The sequence below is a fragment of the Argentina silus genome (genome assembly GCF_951799395.1).
Source record: "Argentina silus genome assembly, chromosome: 6".
Lineage (NCBI taxonomy): Eukaryota > Metazoa > Chordata > Actinopteri > Argentiniformes > Argentinidae > Argentina > Argentina silus.
In genome coordinates, this window is record NC_139660.1 from 24,002,259 (window position 1) to 24,020,568 (window position 18,310).

Sequence of the window (18,310 nt, forward strand, 5' to 3'; positions counted from 1 at the left end):
CTAACCGTCCGGGGGGGTCAAAACAATGATGTACTGTACCATATACCAGGGATGCACCCTGGTGAGGGGTGGAAAAGGTGATAGAATAAACTCACAGTAAGAAAAAACCTTGTAGGGGGTCCAAGAGAAATTCTTTACATTTCAACTGCTAAATGCAGCGTTCTCTGGTGAACTTTGAGGGGAACAGGGAGAAAAGTTCTACTCTATTATACCATAAAAAAGGGTCATGGTCTCATAAGAAATGTCAGATACATAAGCATTAATGCGTGACAGGGTGTGCATTAACAGCCGATATCTGCACACTTCTGGCGGTTGTGACAGTGAGACAGAGGCCACAGGTCGAGGAAGCATGCGGATATCTGCTGGTAATGCACAACCTGGAGCATTCACGCCTTTATAAAACGAATCCCATTGTTTCTTTTGCGAGGATTCTCCCTGAAACGACTGTATGATGTCCTTGAGTCCTTGTTAATGCACATCTCCAGTGTTCTACACACCATATGACACTTTGGAATTCTGCAATGTTAAAACACCATGTAATTATAATTACCTAAAAATGCTCCTACACATTCAGTAGGTCAGTGTTTAAAAGGTTTATGGTTGAGCGACGCTATTGCGGAGGTTCGACGTGTTGTGCGTTCAGAGATGGTCTTCTGCATACTTTGGTTGTAATGAGTGGTTATTGTTGCCTTTCTATCATCTCAAACCAGTCTGGCCATTCTCCTCTAACCTCTGGCATCAACAAGGCATTTTCGCCCAGAGAACTGCCGCTCACTGGATATTTTCTCTTTTTCAGACCATTCTCTGTAAACCCTAGAGATGGTTGTGCGTGAAAATCCCAGTAGATCAGCAGTTTCTGAAATACTCAGACCAGCCCGTCTGGCACCAACAACCATGCCACGTTCAAAGTCACGTAAATCACCTTTCTTCCCCATTCTGATGCTCGGTTTGAACTTCAGCAGGTCGTCTTGACCATGTCTACATGCCTAAATGCATTGAGTTGCTGCCATGTGATTGGCTGATCAGATATTTGCGTTAAAGAGCTGTTGAACAGGTGTACCTAATAAAGTGGCCGGTGAGTGTACATGCCCTAACAAACACCCCCTCCACCATGTTTCACAGATGAGGTGGTATGCTGTAAATCTATCCTTTTTTCTCCACACATTCCACTTGTAATCACTCTGGTCCATGATAATATTCATTTTATCTGTCCACAATATGTTTTTACAGACCACCTCAGGCTTTTTAGTTTATTTTTTAGCAAACTGTAACCTGAACATCCTTTTTGAGGATAACTAGTGGTTTTCACCTTGCAGCGAAGCCTCTGTAGTTGGTGACGTATTATTCGGATGGTAGTCTCTGACACATTCATGCCTACCTCCCGGAGAGTGTTCCTGATCTGTGTGACAGTTGTTTTGGGTTTTTCTTTAGGATAATTATGGTGATCAGTCTTTGGTCATCCACTGTGGAAGTCTTCCTTGGCCTACCAGCCCGTTTGCGATTGCTGAGCTCACCAGTGCTTTTCTTTCTTTTTAATGATGTTCCAAACTGTTGATTTGGGCAAGCCTATGGTTTTGGCTATGTTTTTTCGGCCTAATAAAGGCATCCTTGACTTTCATTGACACCTTTGGTCCTCATGTTGACAGACACCAATAGCAAACTCCAAAGGCAAATACAAAGTCTAGAATCAATACTAGACATTGACAGCTCTCTTATGACTCCAAAAATAATGTGATGGAACACATCTGAGTTAACAGAAGCAACTGTCTAGCCTATTGTCCCATCACTTATGGGGACCCTGAAATAGGGGGACTATGTATAAAACATTTTGTAATTTGTGAATGGTGAAACCAATATGTACACGAATACCATCAAATAAAAGCTGAGAATCTCTACTTTAACTTAATAGTAATTGTTTGATTTCAAATCCAAACTTTTGGAGTGTAGAGCCAAAAGAAGAACAAATGGTTCTCTGTACCATTACTTACGCAGAGCACTGTATATTATTTGAAGAAATAATGCAAATAATCTAGTTTCGTTTTTGAGGGTTTTTTTAACAGTGTACGTTCTCTCGCTGTTTCTGTCAGTCCTAATTACTGGGTGTTTAAATGTTGTGTATATTCCCAATTCACGAATATGCCTCTGCTCTGTCATGCTCTATTCGCCTGCACCTGACCATGGGTATCAGATAAACTGAAAGCATCACACACTTTACAGCTTATGGAGCGGTATTGGCATCTACACAAAACAGGCGACAACAGCAAGATCTGGCTAATTTCTGGAAATATATAAGGTGTTCCATAAAAGGCAAGTCAAGTAAATACAGTTCTTGATAGTAACTGAGGTGAGCTTTCAAGCAGTCTCTCCACTCTTCGAATGGTTTTCTCCTCTCCTTTACACTATTTTTCTTTTTTTTGCACCATTTTCTAGACTTCTGGCTTTTTTCAGGCTCGGGCTCATTGATGTCGGGCTCGGGCCTAATCTCAACAGGCCCGGGTAGGGCTTGAATGTTCAGGCCCATTTAAAACTCTAGTCAGCAATAGATAATATCTATTTTTTCCTGTAAATTTGGCCACTCCTAATGTTGCCGATATGATTTTTTGTTTGTTTTTGCAGCCTAAGGATGGCCTGTTTCACTTGCATTGAGAGCTCCTTTGACCGCATGTTGTGCGTTCACAGCAACAGCTTCCAAATGCAAATGCCACACTTGGAATCAACTCAGACATTTTACCTGCTTAATTGATAAAGAAATAACAAAGGAATAGCCCACACCTGTCCATGAAACAGCTTTTGAGTCAATTGTCCAATTACTTTTGGTCCCTTGAAAAAGAGGGGGCAAAATATAAAAGAGCTGTAATTCCTAAACCCTTCCTCCAAACCCTAAACCCTTCCTTGGATGTGAATACCCTCAAATTAAAGCTGAGTCTCTGCACTTTAAGCCTATATTCGTTATATAACTGTAACTTGAATATGTTTTGGTAAACAGCTAAAATAACAAATTGTGTCAGAGTCCAAATATATATCGACCTAACTGTATATAATATATAATATTATATCAGATCATAGTGGCACTGGGCAGTGTGTGTGAAAAGCAATGGCTCAAGATCCATCTAGCAGTTAGCGCTGCTTCTTGCACTCCATGTGTTTCTCCTACTGGTCCTTCCCACTCCATTCATTTCTTATAAAATTCACAAAATATGTTAAGAAAAGCAAAGTACATGGATGGATACATACCTGCCGAAAAAAGCTTGGGGGGGCCGGTGTAGATGACGATTCCTTGAGATACTCCTCCCAACTGAAAGACTCTGAAGTAAAACATGTATGAGTAAGTACATGGTCTTGATAGATCTATTTATTAGGGCTGGGTAAAAAATTCATCTTGATAATTATCACGATAAAATATGCCACAATAACAATGATAAATGATAAATTCATCCCCAAATGATAAACTTTTAACATACATTTTCGCTAAAATGTTTTCATCAAGTTGTGTCCATTTTCCTTAACCTAGGCTACAACATCACAGAATTCCTGAGGAGTTCTGTCTGAGGCTGAACGCATGAAAGCATTTTTTCTCTCTCCCTGTGCTGAGAGCACAAGGTGAAAGGGCTGGTACACACACACGCACGCGCACACGCACACCCCACCCCACCCCGCCAGCCAGCCTTAATTATTATATTGGTTTTAAAGATGTGGTTGGTTGTGCCAACTACACAGCTGTCTTCCTAGAGGTCTTAGGCCTATTGATTTAAGTGACAATTTCCTAGGAGGGTCTATTTTGAAAATGTCATGCACATAGCAAACATTATAACAGATGCAGATAGTGACCTCTAAGTGTACGCTTTCTGTCTATCATGTGTAATTTTGCTTGTCTTGTATAGCCTTGAGAAATGTTGGTTCTGTTTTTTAAACCACAATCAACCCTCTAGTTTATTCAGGCTTCAGCCCTAAGCAGAAAATGCTCTTCAAACTGTACAGCATTATTTAAAAGGTGCTATATGTATCTTTTTAACCTTGAAAATGTCACTAAATAACCATGCTGAGTCATTGCTTATGATGCATTGGTAGTCTGTGACCCTGCCCTTCTGCCTCAATTTGCTTTTTCCAAAATGTTCGGGGCGTTTCTGGGCATCCATCACTTGCTGTGGGTGGGTAACCTGTGATTTCCGTGTGTGTGTGGCTCAGTGGCTACAGGTCTACTGCCTGGGAGCCACAACCATTTCTCAGTGCTGGAAGCCGACCTAAGCAACAAAAGCCTTCATGTGCAAAGTTTGTAACATGTATTCTGATGTTTTTTTCCTAGTAAACGTCCTGTTTGACATTACAGCCTTGTCTGAGTTTTGTTTGGGGAATGAGGTACAGAATAGGGGTGTGCCATACACTGTAATGGTTATAATACAATAATATAATAATATAATACTCGTTGTGGATTTCGGGCATTTTACGGATACGAGTATCATCCGATCATTTTCAGATATTATCTGTAATCTGAGAGGAATCCTTTCTATCTAAAAAATGTGTATGGCATTGGCTAGTCAGGCCGTCTATAAACCAATGGAAGATGTGTGCAATGTGTGTGCTGCCATGATGGGTTCAGAGCATTGAACTGAAATAACATCGATAATATTGGTTCTGACTGACTGGTGCGCCTTGACTTGTGCACAATGCCCCGTCATTTTAAGCATTTTAATGGCACACCCGGTTGTCCGATCACCAGTATCATCCAGATATGAGAATGAAGTCCTTTAAACAGATACGAGCATGACTCCTGCACACCCCTAAAAACACTGTACTGTGTACAAACTAGGTTGAAGTGTCTCAAAACAGATCATGCTTTCAGACACTTTTTTTATGTGTTATTTTTATCACACAATTTATGTGTGAGGAAATAATAATTACCTTTAGCAGCTGCCGTAGTTGGACCTGGAAGGGGGAAACTCCTTCCAGGTTTCTCTTTTTTGCCGTCTTTCTGATCTGAATAACATGGAAAAATGCATGGCTATTCATCATGTGGTATAGAACATCATAAAAAAAAAAAAAAATCATAAATAAGTAATTTGACCACACTAGTAAATGTAATTGCATTTCTATCAATTTTGTTTGTATCTTTATTTTCCATGAACAAAAACTAACTGACGGAGTTCTACAAATGTTTTCACTAAGCATACCCATGTCTTCTTACCTTTAAGTGAAGTCCTGCCCATGTCTGCACGCTGTGGTGGTACTTCTACAAGGGGAAGACAGGTGCAGGTTCCTCACCCACTATGGCCCCTGTAGTATGAAAAAAAGGAACTGGGTCAGCCCATAAATAACAAATAGCCATTAAAATGTCACATGCCATGTTCTTCTTACAGAATGATTCTGAAAATTATGGTTGAAATCCCCTCCTCCATTTCAAGCACCACCTCAACTCCTCAATAGAATAAAAATTCAGAGGATGGATAATCGTTACCTTTAAACTCTACATTCATGGAGGCCTCGTCTACATTTGACAGTTAAAATGGGGAACGGTCTCCTGTGCCCACATTGAGTTCACATTTTCTTCTCCCATCGCTGTATTTAAATAGGGTTTATACAACAGTTTGATCAGAACAAGCATTGTGATTGGCTGAGTGGCCTTCAAAGCTGTGCTGTATTTGCTATGAGGTGTTTCACCTTTTTTAATTTAACCTTTATTTAACCAGGAAAAGCCCATTGAGACAAAGTCTCTTTTGCAAAGGAAACCTGGACAAGAACGCAGCAGCAGTCAATACAACATTACAAACATACTATATAATCTAACACAACATGATCCGCCCTACAGAAAACATTTGCACTCCTCCTGAACCCAGTTTTGCATCAGAGTTTTAAACCCATTTAGGGGCACTTGCAGACTATTCCAACTCAGTAACGGCCCTGGCAACAAAGTCGTGAAAATGCTAACCTTCTCTGGCAGAGAGCGAGCTCTGGTGAAGGTCATGAATTTTGCTTTTTTGTGCATTCAAGACTAGTTGAGACCAAACAGGCAGGTCTGTAGAGACTGAAAGGCAGTCTGGAGCTCTTCAGTAGCTTGACCCAGAGAAGGACCATTTGAATAGATTACCTCATCATCTGCATACAGATGAAACTTTGCTGGTTGTATCCCCTTTCCCAGGTCATTGAAAAAAATGGAGAACAAAACAGGAGCTAACATGGAACCCTGAGGTACACCTCTAGTAATCTCAAGGAAGCTAGACTTGTGATTCTCAGCATAGACACATTGTGTTCTGTCTACAAAATAGCTTCTAAACCAATTGACAGCCCCGTGACTGAGACCAATGCTATTAAGTATGGCTAGCAACAGCTTGTGGTCAACTGAATCAAATGCCTTTGATAAATCAATAAATAATTCAGCACAATGTTGTTTTTTTAATCAGGTGCATTTATGATATCATTTGCTAGGCTGCAGTTATGGTGCTGTGCCCTGACCTAAAGCTAGACCTGAACCTCACTCAGGATGTTGTTTTCAAGTAGGAATTTCTTTAGCTGGGAGTTCACTAGGGATTCACAGACTTTGGCCAGGATAGAAAGCTTGGAAATAGGCTGATAGTTGTTCACATCTGAAGGGTCTCCACCCTTTAGTAGGGGGAGGACATATGCTAATTTTCAAATGTTGGGTCAATAGACTTATGTTAAAAACATGAGCCACGGGCTCAGCAATAATACCAGCTGCTGCCTTTAAGTAAGGATCTAAGTTGTCTGGGCCTGCAGACTTTTTAGGGTCTATGTCTTTTAGAGATTTATAGACCTCAGCATAAGAAACAGGCTCAAAGTTAAAAGGGTTCACCTGAGGGCCTGTAACAAAAATGACAGCAGCAGAGCTTACATTGGAAGCATGTGCCCCACCATTACCAAAAACAGAACCAGCAGATACAGTATGAAGTGCTTGTTAAAGACCATAAAGCTTTATCCTTCACTTCATTAGAATCCATCACTATATGGTCAGGATGGCCAGAGGATACATTAGAACCCGAAACTGATTTAATTAATTATCAGAACATAGTAGGGTTGTGAAGACTCCCTGTAACTGCTTTCAGATAGAAGTCTGATTTAGACTAACTGATCAACCCTGTACACTTGTTTCTTAGTACTCTGAAGGAGATCCAGTCAGCAGCCGCATTTGTACATCTAGCTTTAGCCCAAGAGACTTTTCTCTGTCTAACTAATTCTACCAAGTTTTCTGCAAATCAGGGATTGTCCCTTCCACTGATTCTAAATTTTTCCACAGAGGCATGATTATCACAAATGGACATACATTTGATTTGAAAATATTCCCAGAGTCAAAATCAGGAATCAGATTTACTCTGTCAATATTATGGAACAGATCATGCAAGACCGCGTGCTTCACCAAGTCCAAGTATTGATATTGCTCAAACTTATTCTTTTTATTGGTGGGCTTGCTTCAGCAAGTCCAACTCTTGTTATTGCTCATACTTCTATTATTATTGTTATTGCTCATACTTCTATTATTATTGTTAGTGCTCATACCTCTATTACTATTATTATTATTACAATTCTTCAGATTATTCAAACTTTAAAATGTGCAGAGAGGTCTAACTTGAGTTGCTTAAATGTATATTTCTCAAACTCATACTTTTTATAAGTCAAAAACTATCCATTGTTACTTCAACTGCTATGGAACTTTCACAACTCTTGAATAAAAACAACAGGACACCTGCAGAACACATTCTTAGAATGATTACACAACAATGCCCTCTTCTGGCTGCGAGTTCTACCCCACTAAAGCACTCTCAACCACTTAACCAATCAACCCTCTACCCACTCCACTGGACTACCCCAGGCTTATCGGATCTATCTATTCATCTATGACGTCCTAACATACTCTGTCTAACATTTTATCTTTCCAACCATATACAGTATCTAACATTTCAACTACCAAGCATCATCCTTTCTTCTTTTCACCACCTACTACTGCTTCACTCAGTATAAGCCATACTGATTAACCTCTTAATTGTTTTGATCTGTCTATACCTCCCGTCTCTCATCTATCGATCCTCTTTCATATATTCATTCATCCATCCAATCAAGCAACCTATATAACTTTCTTTCAACTACCCAGAAAATCGTCATCAACCCTGATAAAAAGCTTTCTGATAAGCATTAAACCATTAAGCTTTTTGTAACTCCAAAAACTCTCATCCAGTTAACCAACCAACTCTCTACCCAACATGGTGAAATGTTGATTTATCTATCTTTCCAACCGTATATCTATCTAACCTTTCAACTACCTAGCATCATCCTTTCTTCCTTTCACCAGTCACTACTGCTTCACTCGGGTTAGGGTTAAGCCATAACCCATACTGATAACCTCTTAATTGTTTTGGGTAAAAGGCTAAGTTTTATATTTTAGGAATCTTAGTTTTATCAAATTAAAGCTGACAATCTCTACTTTAACATCATAGTAATTGTTTGATTTCAAAATCAAACTGTTGGAGTATAGAGCTAAAAGAAGACATAATGCTTCCTCTTTCCAATACTTATGGATGATACTGTAGTACTGACACTGCGCCCAGCGCCAGCGGAAAGTCACCAAGGGTCTGCATGTACAAAAGTTGGAATGTACAATAGTTGGAATGTTCAATGCATGTGTCCCCAACCCACGACTTAATTACGACCTTCATGGTGTCATTCCAATACAACAGGAATTATCATTTTAAAGGTTAGTTTCCATGACACCCGTTTAGTGATGACACAGTGAGACATCTTGACACAAGAGCACATATGATGGTATCCTACCTCTGCATTTCTGAATCAGGAATGCCTTGTACACACTATACAGTAGTATATACAGTGTATTTGAAAAGTATTCAGACCCGATCACTTTTTCCACATTTTGTTACATTACAGCCTTATTCTAAAATGGATTAAATTCAATCTACACACAATACCCTATAATGACAAAGCCAAAACAGGTTTTTAGAAATGTTTGCTAATTTATTAAAAATAAAAAAACTGAAATATCACATTTACATAAGTATTCAGACCCTTTACTCAGTACTTTGTTGAAGCCCCTTCGGCAGCGATTACATCCTCAAGTCTTCTTGGGTATGACGCTACAAGCTTGGCACACCTGTATTTAGGGAGTTTCTCCCATTCTTCTCTGCAGATCCTCTCAAGCTCTTTCAGGTTGGATGGGGAGCGTCAGTGCACAGCTATTTTCAGGTCTCTCCAGAGATGTTCAATCAGGTTCAAGTTCGTGCTCTGTCTGGGCTATTCAAGGGCATTCAGAGACTTGTCCCGAAGCCACTCCTGCATTGTCTTGGCTGTGTGCTTAGGGTCATTGTCCTGTTTGAGGTCCTGAGCGCTCTGGAGCAGGTTTTCATCAAGGATCTCGCTGTACTTTGTTCATCATTTCCTCGATCCTGACTAGTCTCCCAGTCCCTGCCGCTGAAAAACATCCCCACAGCATGATGCTGCCACCACCATGCTTCACCGTAGGGATGGTATTGGCCAGCTGATGAGCGGTGCCTGGATTCCTCCAGACGTGACGCTTGGCATTCAGGGCAAAGAGTTCAATCTTGGTTTCATCAGACCAGAGAATCTTGTTTCTCATGGTCTGAAAGTCCTTTTGGCAAACTCCAAGCGGGCTGTCATGTGCTTTTTACTGAGGAGTGGCTTCCATCTGGCCACTCTACCATAAAGGCCTGATTGGTGGAGTGCTGCAGAGATGGTTGTCCTTCTGGAAGTTCCTCCCATCTCCACAGAGGAACTCTGGAGCTCTGTCAGAGTGACCATTAGGTTCTTGGTCACCTCCCTGACAATGGCCCTTCTCCCCCTATTGCTCAGTTTGGCTGAGCAGCCAGCTCTACGAAGAGTCTTGGTGGTTCCAAACTTATTCCATTTAAGAATGATGGAGGCTACTGTGTTCTTGGGGACCTTCAATACTGCAGAAATGTTTTTGTACCCTTCCCCAGATCTGTGCCTCGACGCAATCCTATCTCGGAGGTCTACGGACAATTCCTTCGACCTCATGGCCTGGTTTTTGCTCTGACATGCACTGTCAACTGTGGGACCTTATATAGACAGGTGTGTGCCGTTCCAAATTATGTCTAATCAATTGAATTTACCACAGGTGGACTCTAATCAAGTCGTAGAAACATCTCAAGGATGATCAATGGAAACAGAATGCACCTGAGCTCAATTTCGACTGTCATAGCAAAGGGTCTGCATACTTATAAAAAATATAAATATGATATTTCAGTCTTTTATTTTTAATAAATTAGGAAACATTCTAAAAACCTGTTTTCACTTTGTCATTATGGAGTATTGTGTGTAGATTGATGAGGGGAAAAAAATAATTTAATCCATTTTAGAATAAGGCTGTAACATAACAAAATGTGGAAAAAGTTAAGGAATCTTAATACATTTTGAATGCACTGTAGGTGACCAGTGCTGTCAACTTAATGTCACCATGTCTGAGGAATTCTTGCTTATGTGCAGGCTGAAGGATAGGGCCTGTTGGAACTGAACAGGTATTTGGAACAAGGGGGTGGAGGTAGCCTAGAGGCAGGTAGCCTAAAGGTTGGAGAGGCCATCCAGCAATCAGTAGGTCGCTAGTTCCATCCCCACCCCAGGAGGGAGCCGGATGTAAGCTGGTGACTGGAGGGTTGCTGGCATCATATCTAAGATGCCTACCACTGTCATTGTGCCCTCGAGCAAGGCACTAACTTGAGTTGCTTACATTTATTCTTTTCAAACTCATACTTTATGCACTCTTAAGCTTTTTGTAACTCTTTTAACGTGGTGGAATGTTGATTTAGGCCAACATTCTGAGAGCCCCATTGTTACTTCAACTGCTATGGAACTTTCACAAGTCTTGAATGAAAACAACAGGAGACCTGCAGAACACATTCTTAGAATGATTACATAAAAATGCACTCTCTTGGCTACTAGTTCTTCCCCACTAAAACCACTCTCAACTACTAAAATAGCCAACTCTATACTCTCAACCAACCACTACTACCCACTCCACTGAACTACCCCAGGCTCATCCTATCTATCTATCTGTCTGTCAATTTTGGGGCTACAATTGATGAACAGTTCCCTGCATAAGTAATGGGACAGTGAAGCATTTCTTCTTCTTTTGGCTCTATAATCCAAAGGTTTGGATGTTACATGTTAAACACTTCTGAGGTTAAAGTAGAGATTCTCAGCTTTTATTTTAGGGTATTTGTGTACATATTGGTTCCACCATTTAGAAATGACAACATTTTTTATACATAGTGCTCCTATTTCAGGGCACCAAAGTAATGGGACAATTGGCTTGACAGGTGTTTCCGGTAAGCCAGTTATGTTCAGTCACATCATTTGTGCAGGCATGAAAGAGCTGTCAATGTCTAGTATTGATTTTAGCCTTTGCGTTTCAAGTCTGCTATTGATGTCTGTCAACATGAGGACCAAAGAGGTGTCAATGAAAGTCAAGGAAGTCATTATTATGCTGAACAACCTGAAATAAGCTATTAGAAACATAGCCAAAATCAACAGTTTGGAACGTCATTAAAAAGAAAGAAAGGCACTGGTGAGCTCAGCAATCGCAAACAGGCTGGTAGGCCAAGGAAGACTTCTACAGTGGATGACTGAAAAATGCTCACCATGATTAAGACAAACACTTTTCGTGAGGTAGGCGTGAATGTGTCAGAGACTACAATCCGCAGAATACGTCATGAGCCAAACTGCAGAGGCTTCACTGCAAGGTGCAAACCACTAGTTCCCCTCAAAAATGATGGCCAGGTTACAGTTTGCTAAAAAGTATCTAAAAAGCTTGCATACAGATAAAATGAATATTATCATGTACCAGAATGATTGCAAGAGGAACTTTGGAGAAATAAGGATCTGCCCAAGATTTACAGCATATCACCTCATCTGTGAAACCTGGTAGAAGGGAGGGTTTTATGGTTTGGGCATGTATAGCTGCCACTAAAACTGGATAAATTGTCTTAACTGATGATATAACTTCTGACAGCAGCAGCAGAATGTATTCTGAAGTGTACAGAAACACAACATTGTCTGCTTGAGTACAAGGAAATGCCTCCAAATTCATTCGATGGCACAAATTCACATGATAGCAGATCATACAATAAGACATTGACCCAATATATTCTGCCATAGCAACTAGGGAGTTTTTCAGGGCCATAAAATTGAAAGATCTTGACTGGTCAAATCAATCTTTAGATTTAAATCAAATTGAACATGTATTTAATTTTCTGATGATATGATTTTAGGCAAAAAGACATCAAAACAAACAACTGAAGATGGCTGCAGTACAGGCCTGGCAGAGCATCACCAGAGACGATACCCAGTGTCTGGTGGAGTCAATGGGTCGCAGACTTCAGCCAGTTGAAAGAATGACCAAATATGAAACATGAATGCTGAATTTGGATGAATCTGTTACTTTTGGTGCCCTGAAATAGAGGGGTTATGTATAAAAAGTGATGTAATTTCTGTGTACACCAAAAAAAGCTTCACTGTCCATTACTTACGTAGGGTACTGTATATAACTACCGTTTTCAACAGGAAAAGTAGGTTTTGATTTCAGTTCCTCTTTAAGAGAAGGGCAGTTCCGTGTAAAAGGACCCATGAGGTCCAAAAGGTGAAATTCATCAGAACTTATCAAATTGGGTGTCAAATATTTTTGGGAAATTAAGTGAGAAATACAATTCTCAACCATCTTTCATCAGAAGAAAAGGCTTTGACTTCTGGTCAAATATATGGAAAAATATCTAAGAAAACATCTACCAGAAAAAGTCTTTAAAGGTTTTTAGAAAAACATCAAACCTCATTCATTTTCAAGTATAGACCCAGGTCAACTAATATGAACACGTACATGTTGATTTTAGGAAATGGTTTGGCTTCTGTAAGTTTCATTGGCCAATCTCTGGGTCATTTTGTTACCAAAAAAACACATAAGTGTAAGATATTTTCTTTATGACTAAAACGGGTCATTCTATTACCAAATCGGTAACAGAATTACTGACATTTATTTGGCTACATTTACTTATTGTACAGACTGTACAGATCCTAAAAGGATTCTTCGGCTGTACCTGTGGGAGGGTTCAACATGGAATGATTTTTTCTAGAGGGACAGCCAAAAAAACTGCGGGAAATCATACAGTAGTAGCTACAAACAACTGCATCAACATCCTCACCACCGCATCAACAATTCATGCTCCAATAAATGGAGGCTTAATTTTTTATTACAGTGGAGAAAGCATAGCCAGCACACGCGTATCACACAAATATGTAGAGCAAGTAATTTCCATTGAGAATGATGACATACATGTTGCTCACTACTACAAAAAGGACATCAAAGGATTTAAACTATTTTTTATAGATTAGCCTTTAATTGATGCTGCCCTTATTCTTTTTAATGTATTGTTTTACTGTTTTTCAACTTTTATTTTTGATGCTGCTCTTATCCTTTTGAATGTGTTGTGTTTTACTGTTTCTACATATATTTTAGTTTTTATTTGCATATCTGTTTTATCTATTTGTTTTTAAAAAATGTGCTATAAATAAAGTTTACAATTATTATTATTATTATTATTATTATTATTATTATTATTATTATTATTATTATCTTCATCATTAAAGAGCACACTGAGACATATGGTGTGGTGTCCCCAAGACAGATTCTTATGATCCTTCCCACACTGTTTGCACACAATAAAGAACATTTTGCAGAGGCTATCTCTGAAGCAAACTAGGAGCAGATTGGGTGTCTGTGTGTGTGTCTGCACATAACATAGGCCTACTTGTATTTTAATTTTTTACATACATATTTTTTGGCATACGTTTAAAAGTGACACATATTCTGTTACAACAAAAATCCCCTGAAACATTCAGCCTACCGGTAGCCTATACGTTATGAATCAGTGAAAATGATGCTCTTTAAAAAGGGAGACTGGTACATCCATTTTAAATTAATGATACATAGTCATTGATTCATTCAGTCTTACCCCCATCAGAACCCAAAATATCAGCTTGTTTTCCTCCATTGGTTGTAAACAATGTAATTGTAAACAAACACTGTATAGCTTAAAAACATGGTTAAAACTATAATTTTGATCTCATGGATGGTCATTTACATACATTACATTTACATTTATGGCATTTAGCAGACGCTTTATCCAAAGCGACTTACAACAAATACTTATTTGACGAAGTAAGTGAATCATCTATCCATCAGTCATCACTGATCATTCCTTGCAACCATCGCTCCGACTATAAATCTGAGCTTTTCTCCAGCCCCATCCCTCAGCTGTTTACTAAAAAAGGGGAGACCACCTTGTTGTTGTTTGAATCCTAGATTGTCAATTTAATCTAGTATGGCTGTGCACGTTATTTAAGAAGTTCCTTGGCCACTATAGAAACGACACAGGTGCCACTTCTGTTCTCACAGTCTTGGGTTGCTTTGGTGGGAGAGCAGATTTCACGACTACAACTAAGGTTACAGAACGCCCACACAAATAATATTGGATAACAAATAATAAGGAATTTTAGAACAAAGGTAAGCACTCAGGATCAGACCTCTTCGCTGCTTCCCCCTCCTCATTCTTTCGGATAGGGGTTCCGTTGAGCAGTCTCCATAAAGACCATGCATCTGTAGCATATATACAGTATTCAGGTCTACTGCCTGAAGCACATGAAAAGGATTCCTGCTCCTTTCACAAAGCAGATGATGTCTGCCCTGAGAGGGGGCACCCCTATCCTGACAGGAAGCTTGGGGGAGAGTGAGGGTGATTTACAAGGGGGAGTTTCAAAGGTTGCACATCAAGTACCACCTCATATAAGGGTCTAGGTGCTACCCCAATTCAAGTTGCACGCAAATACAAGGACAAAAACAGAGAAACGCAACTCCGCCAGAGATTGTATATACTAGATATATGCCACTGCCTTGATGTACTATTGGTTTTGATATACAGGAAAGATGGCCCCAGTCCCACGTGGGGATATATTTCTGATGAATTACCACGCAGTTGTCGTTGCTAGGTTTACATTGCTATGATTGCGTCTTTCTTGCGCTGTTTCCCTAGTAACGTGTGTGTAAGACTAGAGCGGGAGGCTAGGAAGGCTAAGACAAAGCCAAATAAAGTGTATTTTTAAGACAATACAACTACTTTTAACAGTGAAATGATCGCACTAAATGTTTCTACACACTTCAGTGATCTGAAAAAAATTACCCTAACCCATTTTTGAACGAGTAGAGTTCTTATCCTTCCATCCATAGGCAACCTGCAACAGCATTTGGTAAGCATTTAAAATAAGCACCTGAAAATGCGTTGCCAAGATGGTGGTGGAGTGAACCGGACTCCTTTAAAAAGAGGCTTTGCCGCCGCAGTCTATCACTGAAGAAAAACATGCTTCAAGATAAAAAAAATAAAAAAAATTGTAATAATTCCTTCTTCTAGCATTGTGACTGCCTATGGCCCCTGGTCTGAGCATTGATTACTTTATCTTATGATGACTGATGGATAGATGATTCACTTACTTAAACAAATGTATTTGTTGTAAGTCACTTTGGATAAAGGCGTCTGCTAAATGCCATAAATGTAAATGTAAGATATCCTACTTGTTTGTTGTGTTGTTCTTTCCTGCGAAAAATGTAAATGAAGTCAAACGCTCACCAGAAAAGTTGTTTCCGTTTCTTTCTGTGACAGTGGTGCATTGCATTTTCTGGCTAATGCAAGTGCAGGTTTTCATTTTCATTAGCCAGGACTCGGCATACACCACCGCCACAGGAGAAAAACGGATCAAACATCTCTTCTGGTGTGTATTTTGACTTCATTTCAAGGCTCTGCAAGAAAAAACACAACAAACCAGAGTGTGGCGGTGTGTTTTTTTTTTTTTTTTTTATATATATATTTGTGTGCAACCCGAAGGGGAAGCAGTCGTGTTGCAGCCAATAAGGGTTTTCCATCATGTTGGCCTACTATCTTACTTTTATGAATCTGAACCCAAAAGGGAGGCTATTAGTGGGAAGACAAACATACAATCTCTCCATTTCATTCATACATTTGAAATACATGTCATGGGGCATAGGATCCATCTGCACAGTGCCAGCCTATTAATAATCTTGAAGAGCCAGACAGTTTGCCTCCGAATATTGGATATTTAGTTAGCTGGATTATCCAACAACATGGCACTTCTCAACTCAACCATCACAGTTGAACTTTGAACAGGTTTTAATCCAGATAATTCAATAAATCACAGTATTTACGTTTCCACTGTAGATTAATCATGTATGGCCATGTATGACGTTGATATACATATTCTTTCAAATGTCCCGATCTTTTGAGAACAAACATTGTGCAACGTACGGGGGGTGTCGCGACTGCCCCCCGCAGTTCGGAGTAACGAAGGACACACTCATCAAGGTAACGCATCCTCACCTGGATTAGTTTGTTTTGCGTTACTCCTACGAAAGAAAATACAGATGAACAGCATACATGACATGGTTACTATACAGTAGACATTTAAGTACTGAGATTAATTCACGTATCTGGAGTAAAACGTTGTTCAAAGTTCAACTGTGATGGGTCAATTGAGAAGCAAGTGCCTTGGACTTGGATAAACCAGCTAATATTTAGACTAATGTGACAAACGATGTGTGTTGTGATGTTGGGGATGGAAAATTATGCCACGCAGGAAATAATGACTGACAACTGGCGGGCACAACAATACTATTTTACTGTCATATTAGCTAGCCAGATCAATCCTTTTGAATCACTAGAATCCAGATTATGAATCATGCTAGCAACCAAACTATCCAAATTGCTACCAGCTGCCTACTATGTTACCTGCTTTCAGGATGTCAACCGTGACACGCTCAGTCATATGCTTGCTGCTAGGAAGACTCCCGAGTCGTTTTTATGGCTACCCCGTAGCTATAAGTTAGCTAGCTGCAACGTCAGCGAATACTCCATACTATCACTATTAGCTAATAGATAAGTAAGTAGTTTTATAAAAGATCCTTCTCCCTTTGCAATAACGACCCAAATGCAGAAATCTATCTACACACAGATAACGTTTGAAGTATGGTACCAACTAGCTAGGAGGTAGCGTTAGCTATATTGGGGTTGCTAGCTAGCTACTGGGCTGGCAAGCGCCAGCTAGCAAGTGTTGACAAATAAAGCTAGTTACAGCTAGCTTTTTAGCGAGCGATCTTTTCGATAGAATCGTCTCTTTTCAATTATGACTTAGTCTGTCTATAATCTCAAACAACCGTAGATGAAGGGATGGAAAATAAACGACTTACAAGCGCCGTTTCTCTTTCGAAATTGAGTCAGATCACAACACTTTCCTTTAGTAGTCAGCCGCCATATGTTTTGCTACTTCTGTCAACGAGTGCGCATGAGCATACTATAGGCAGCAGGGAATTCAACCAAGCCCACTTTTCCCCTAAGTGTGGGGAGGATGCTGTAAACTTTAATGATCTGATTTTTTTTTTTTAATTATTATTATTGTTGTAGCTCAACTTTGACTCTTTTTGTCCCCCTGCGTATGCTTTTTCAATTTAGCTTTTCATCAGTTGTCCCCCTGTACACATAAGAAATATTGGCTTGCTCGAAAAGATAAACGTTTTTGTCAGATTGAATGTAGTTGTACTCATTTTTAAATCATATTTACTACAAAGTTGTATGCTCTCTGGGACAATGTGAATGACATTTGAGACTGTTTCTGACTTGGGTCTCACAACATGATGAGGGATAGGAGGGATAGTTCTGTATCTCATTATTGCCAGCAGGGGTCCCCACTGTCCAGTAATAGATCACAGGTGTTTTTCATATCAAAAACTGCTGTGAGACCCAGCAGCATTTCGTCATTCAGGGCCGGTGTCACCAGCAGATGGCGTTGTTGCAAGCATCACCCTGTCATATAATTGTATCTTCATGTCCTACCGTTAGCAAATCGAATACTTTTTCTTAAATCTTTGGTTAATGAAACATTCACGGCTGTGCTTTAGTTTTTTTTCCCTTGAGTATGGAAGCTATGAAATGCGTGAAATGTAATGTTTTTCGCAGCTGGCTGGCTCAGTGCTTCTGTTAAACTCCAGGCATTTTGTCTTTCTCTGGCTGCAGCATCTTTTTTCTTAACCACTAGGGACCGCGGGGCCGGTTCAAGGAGGCAGTTTTGCATTTTTCCATGCAGTTTACCGATTTCATTAGACTTCATGATCTCTTTGGGTGAAAGAGAATTCTCACATGCTCTGTTTTACTTGCAACAGTCGCCATAAATAAATGAGTTGATTTGGTTGATTTTATAATTAGGTACG

General features: G+C 39.8%; 1 protein-coding gene across 2 annotated transcripts in view; it reads right to left on the reverse strand.

Moving 5' to 3' along the window:
• The window catches only part of LOC310805347 (sex comb on midleg-like protein 2), a 30,568-nt gene extending 13,214 nt beyond the window's left edge, over positions 1-17,354 (reverse strand). For both annotated transcript variants that reach the window (XM_083670993.1, XM_083670992.1), the window contains exons 1-4: positions 17,294-17,354; positions 5,183-5,271; positions 4,900-4,974; positions 3,235-3,305 (exon numbers count right to left, since the gene is read on the reverse strand). In XM_083670993.1, coding sequence (XP_083527119.1) covers positions 3,235-3,305; positions 4,900-4,974; positions 5,183-5,204 — 168 coding nt within the window. In that variant the 5' untranslated portion in view covers positions 5,205-5,271; positions 17,294-17,354. The remainder of the gene's footprint in view (positions 1-3,234; positions 3,306-4,899; positions 4,975-5,182; positions 5,272-17,293) is intronic.
• Positions 17,355-18,310: the final 956 nt, after the last annotated feature.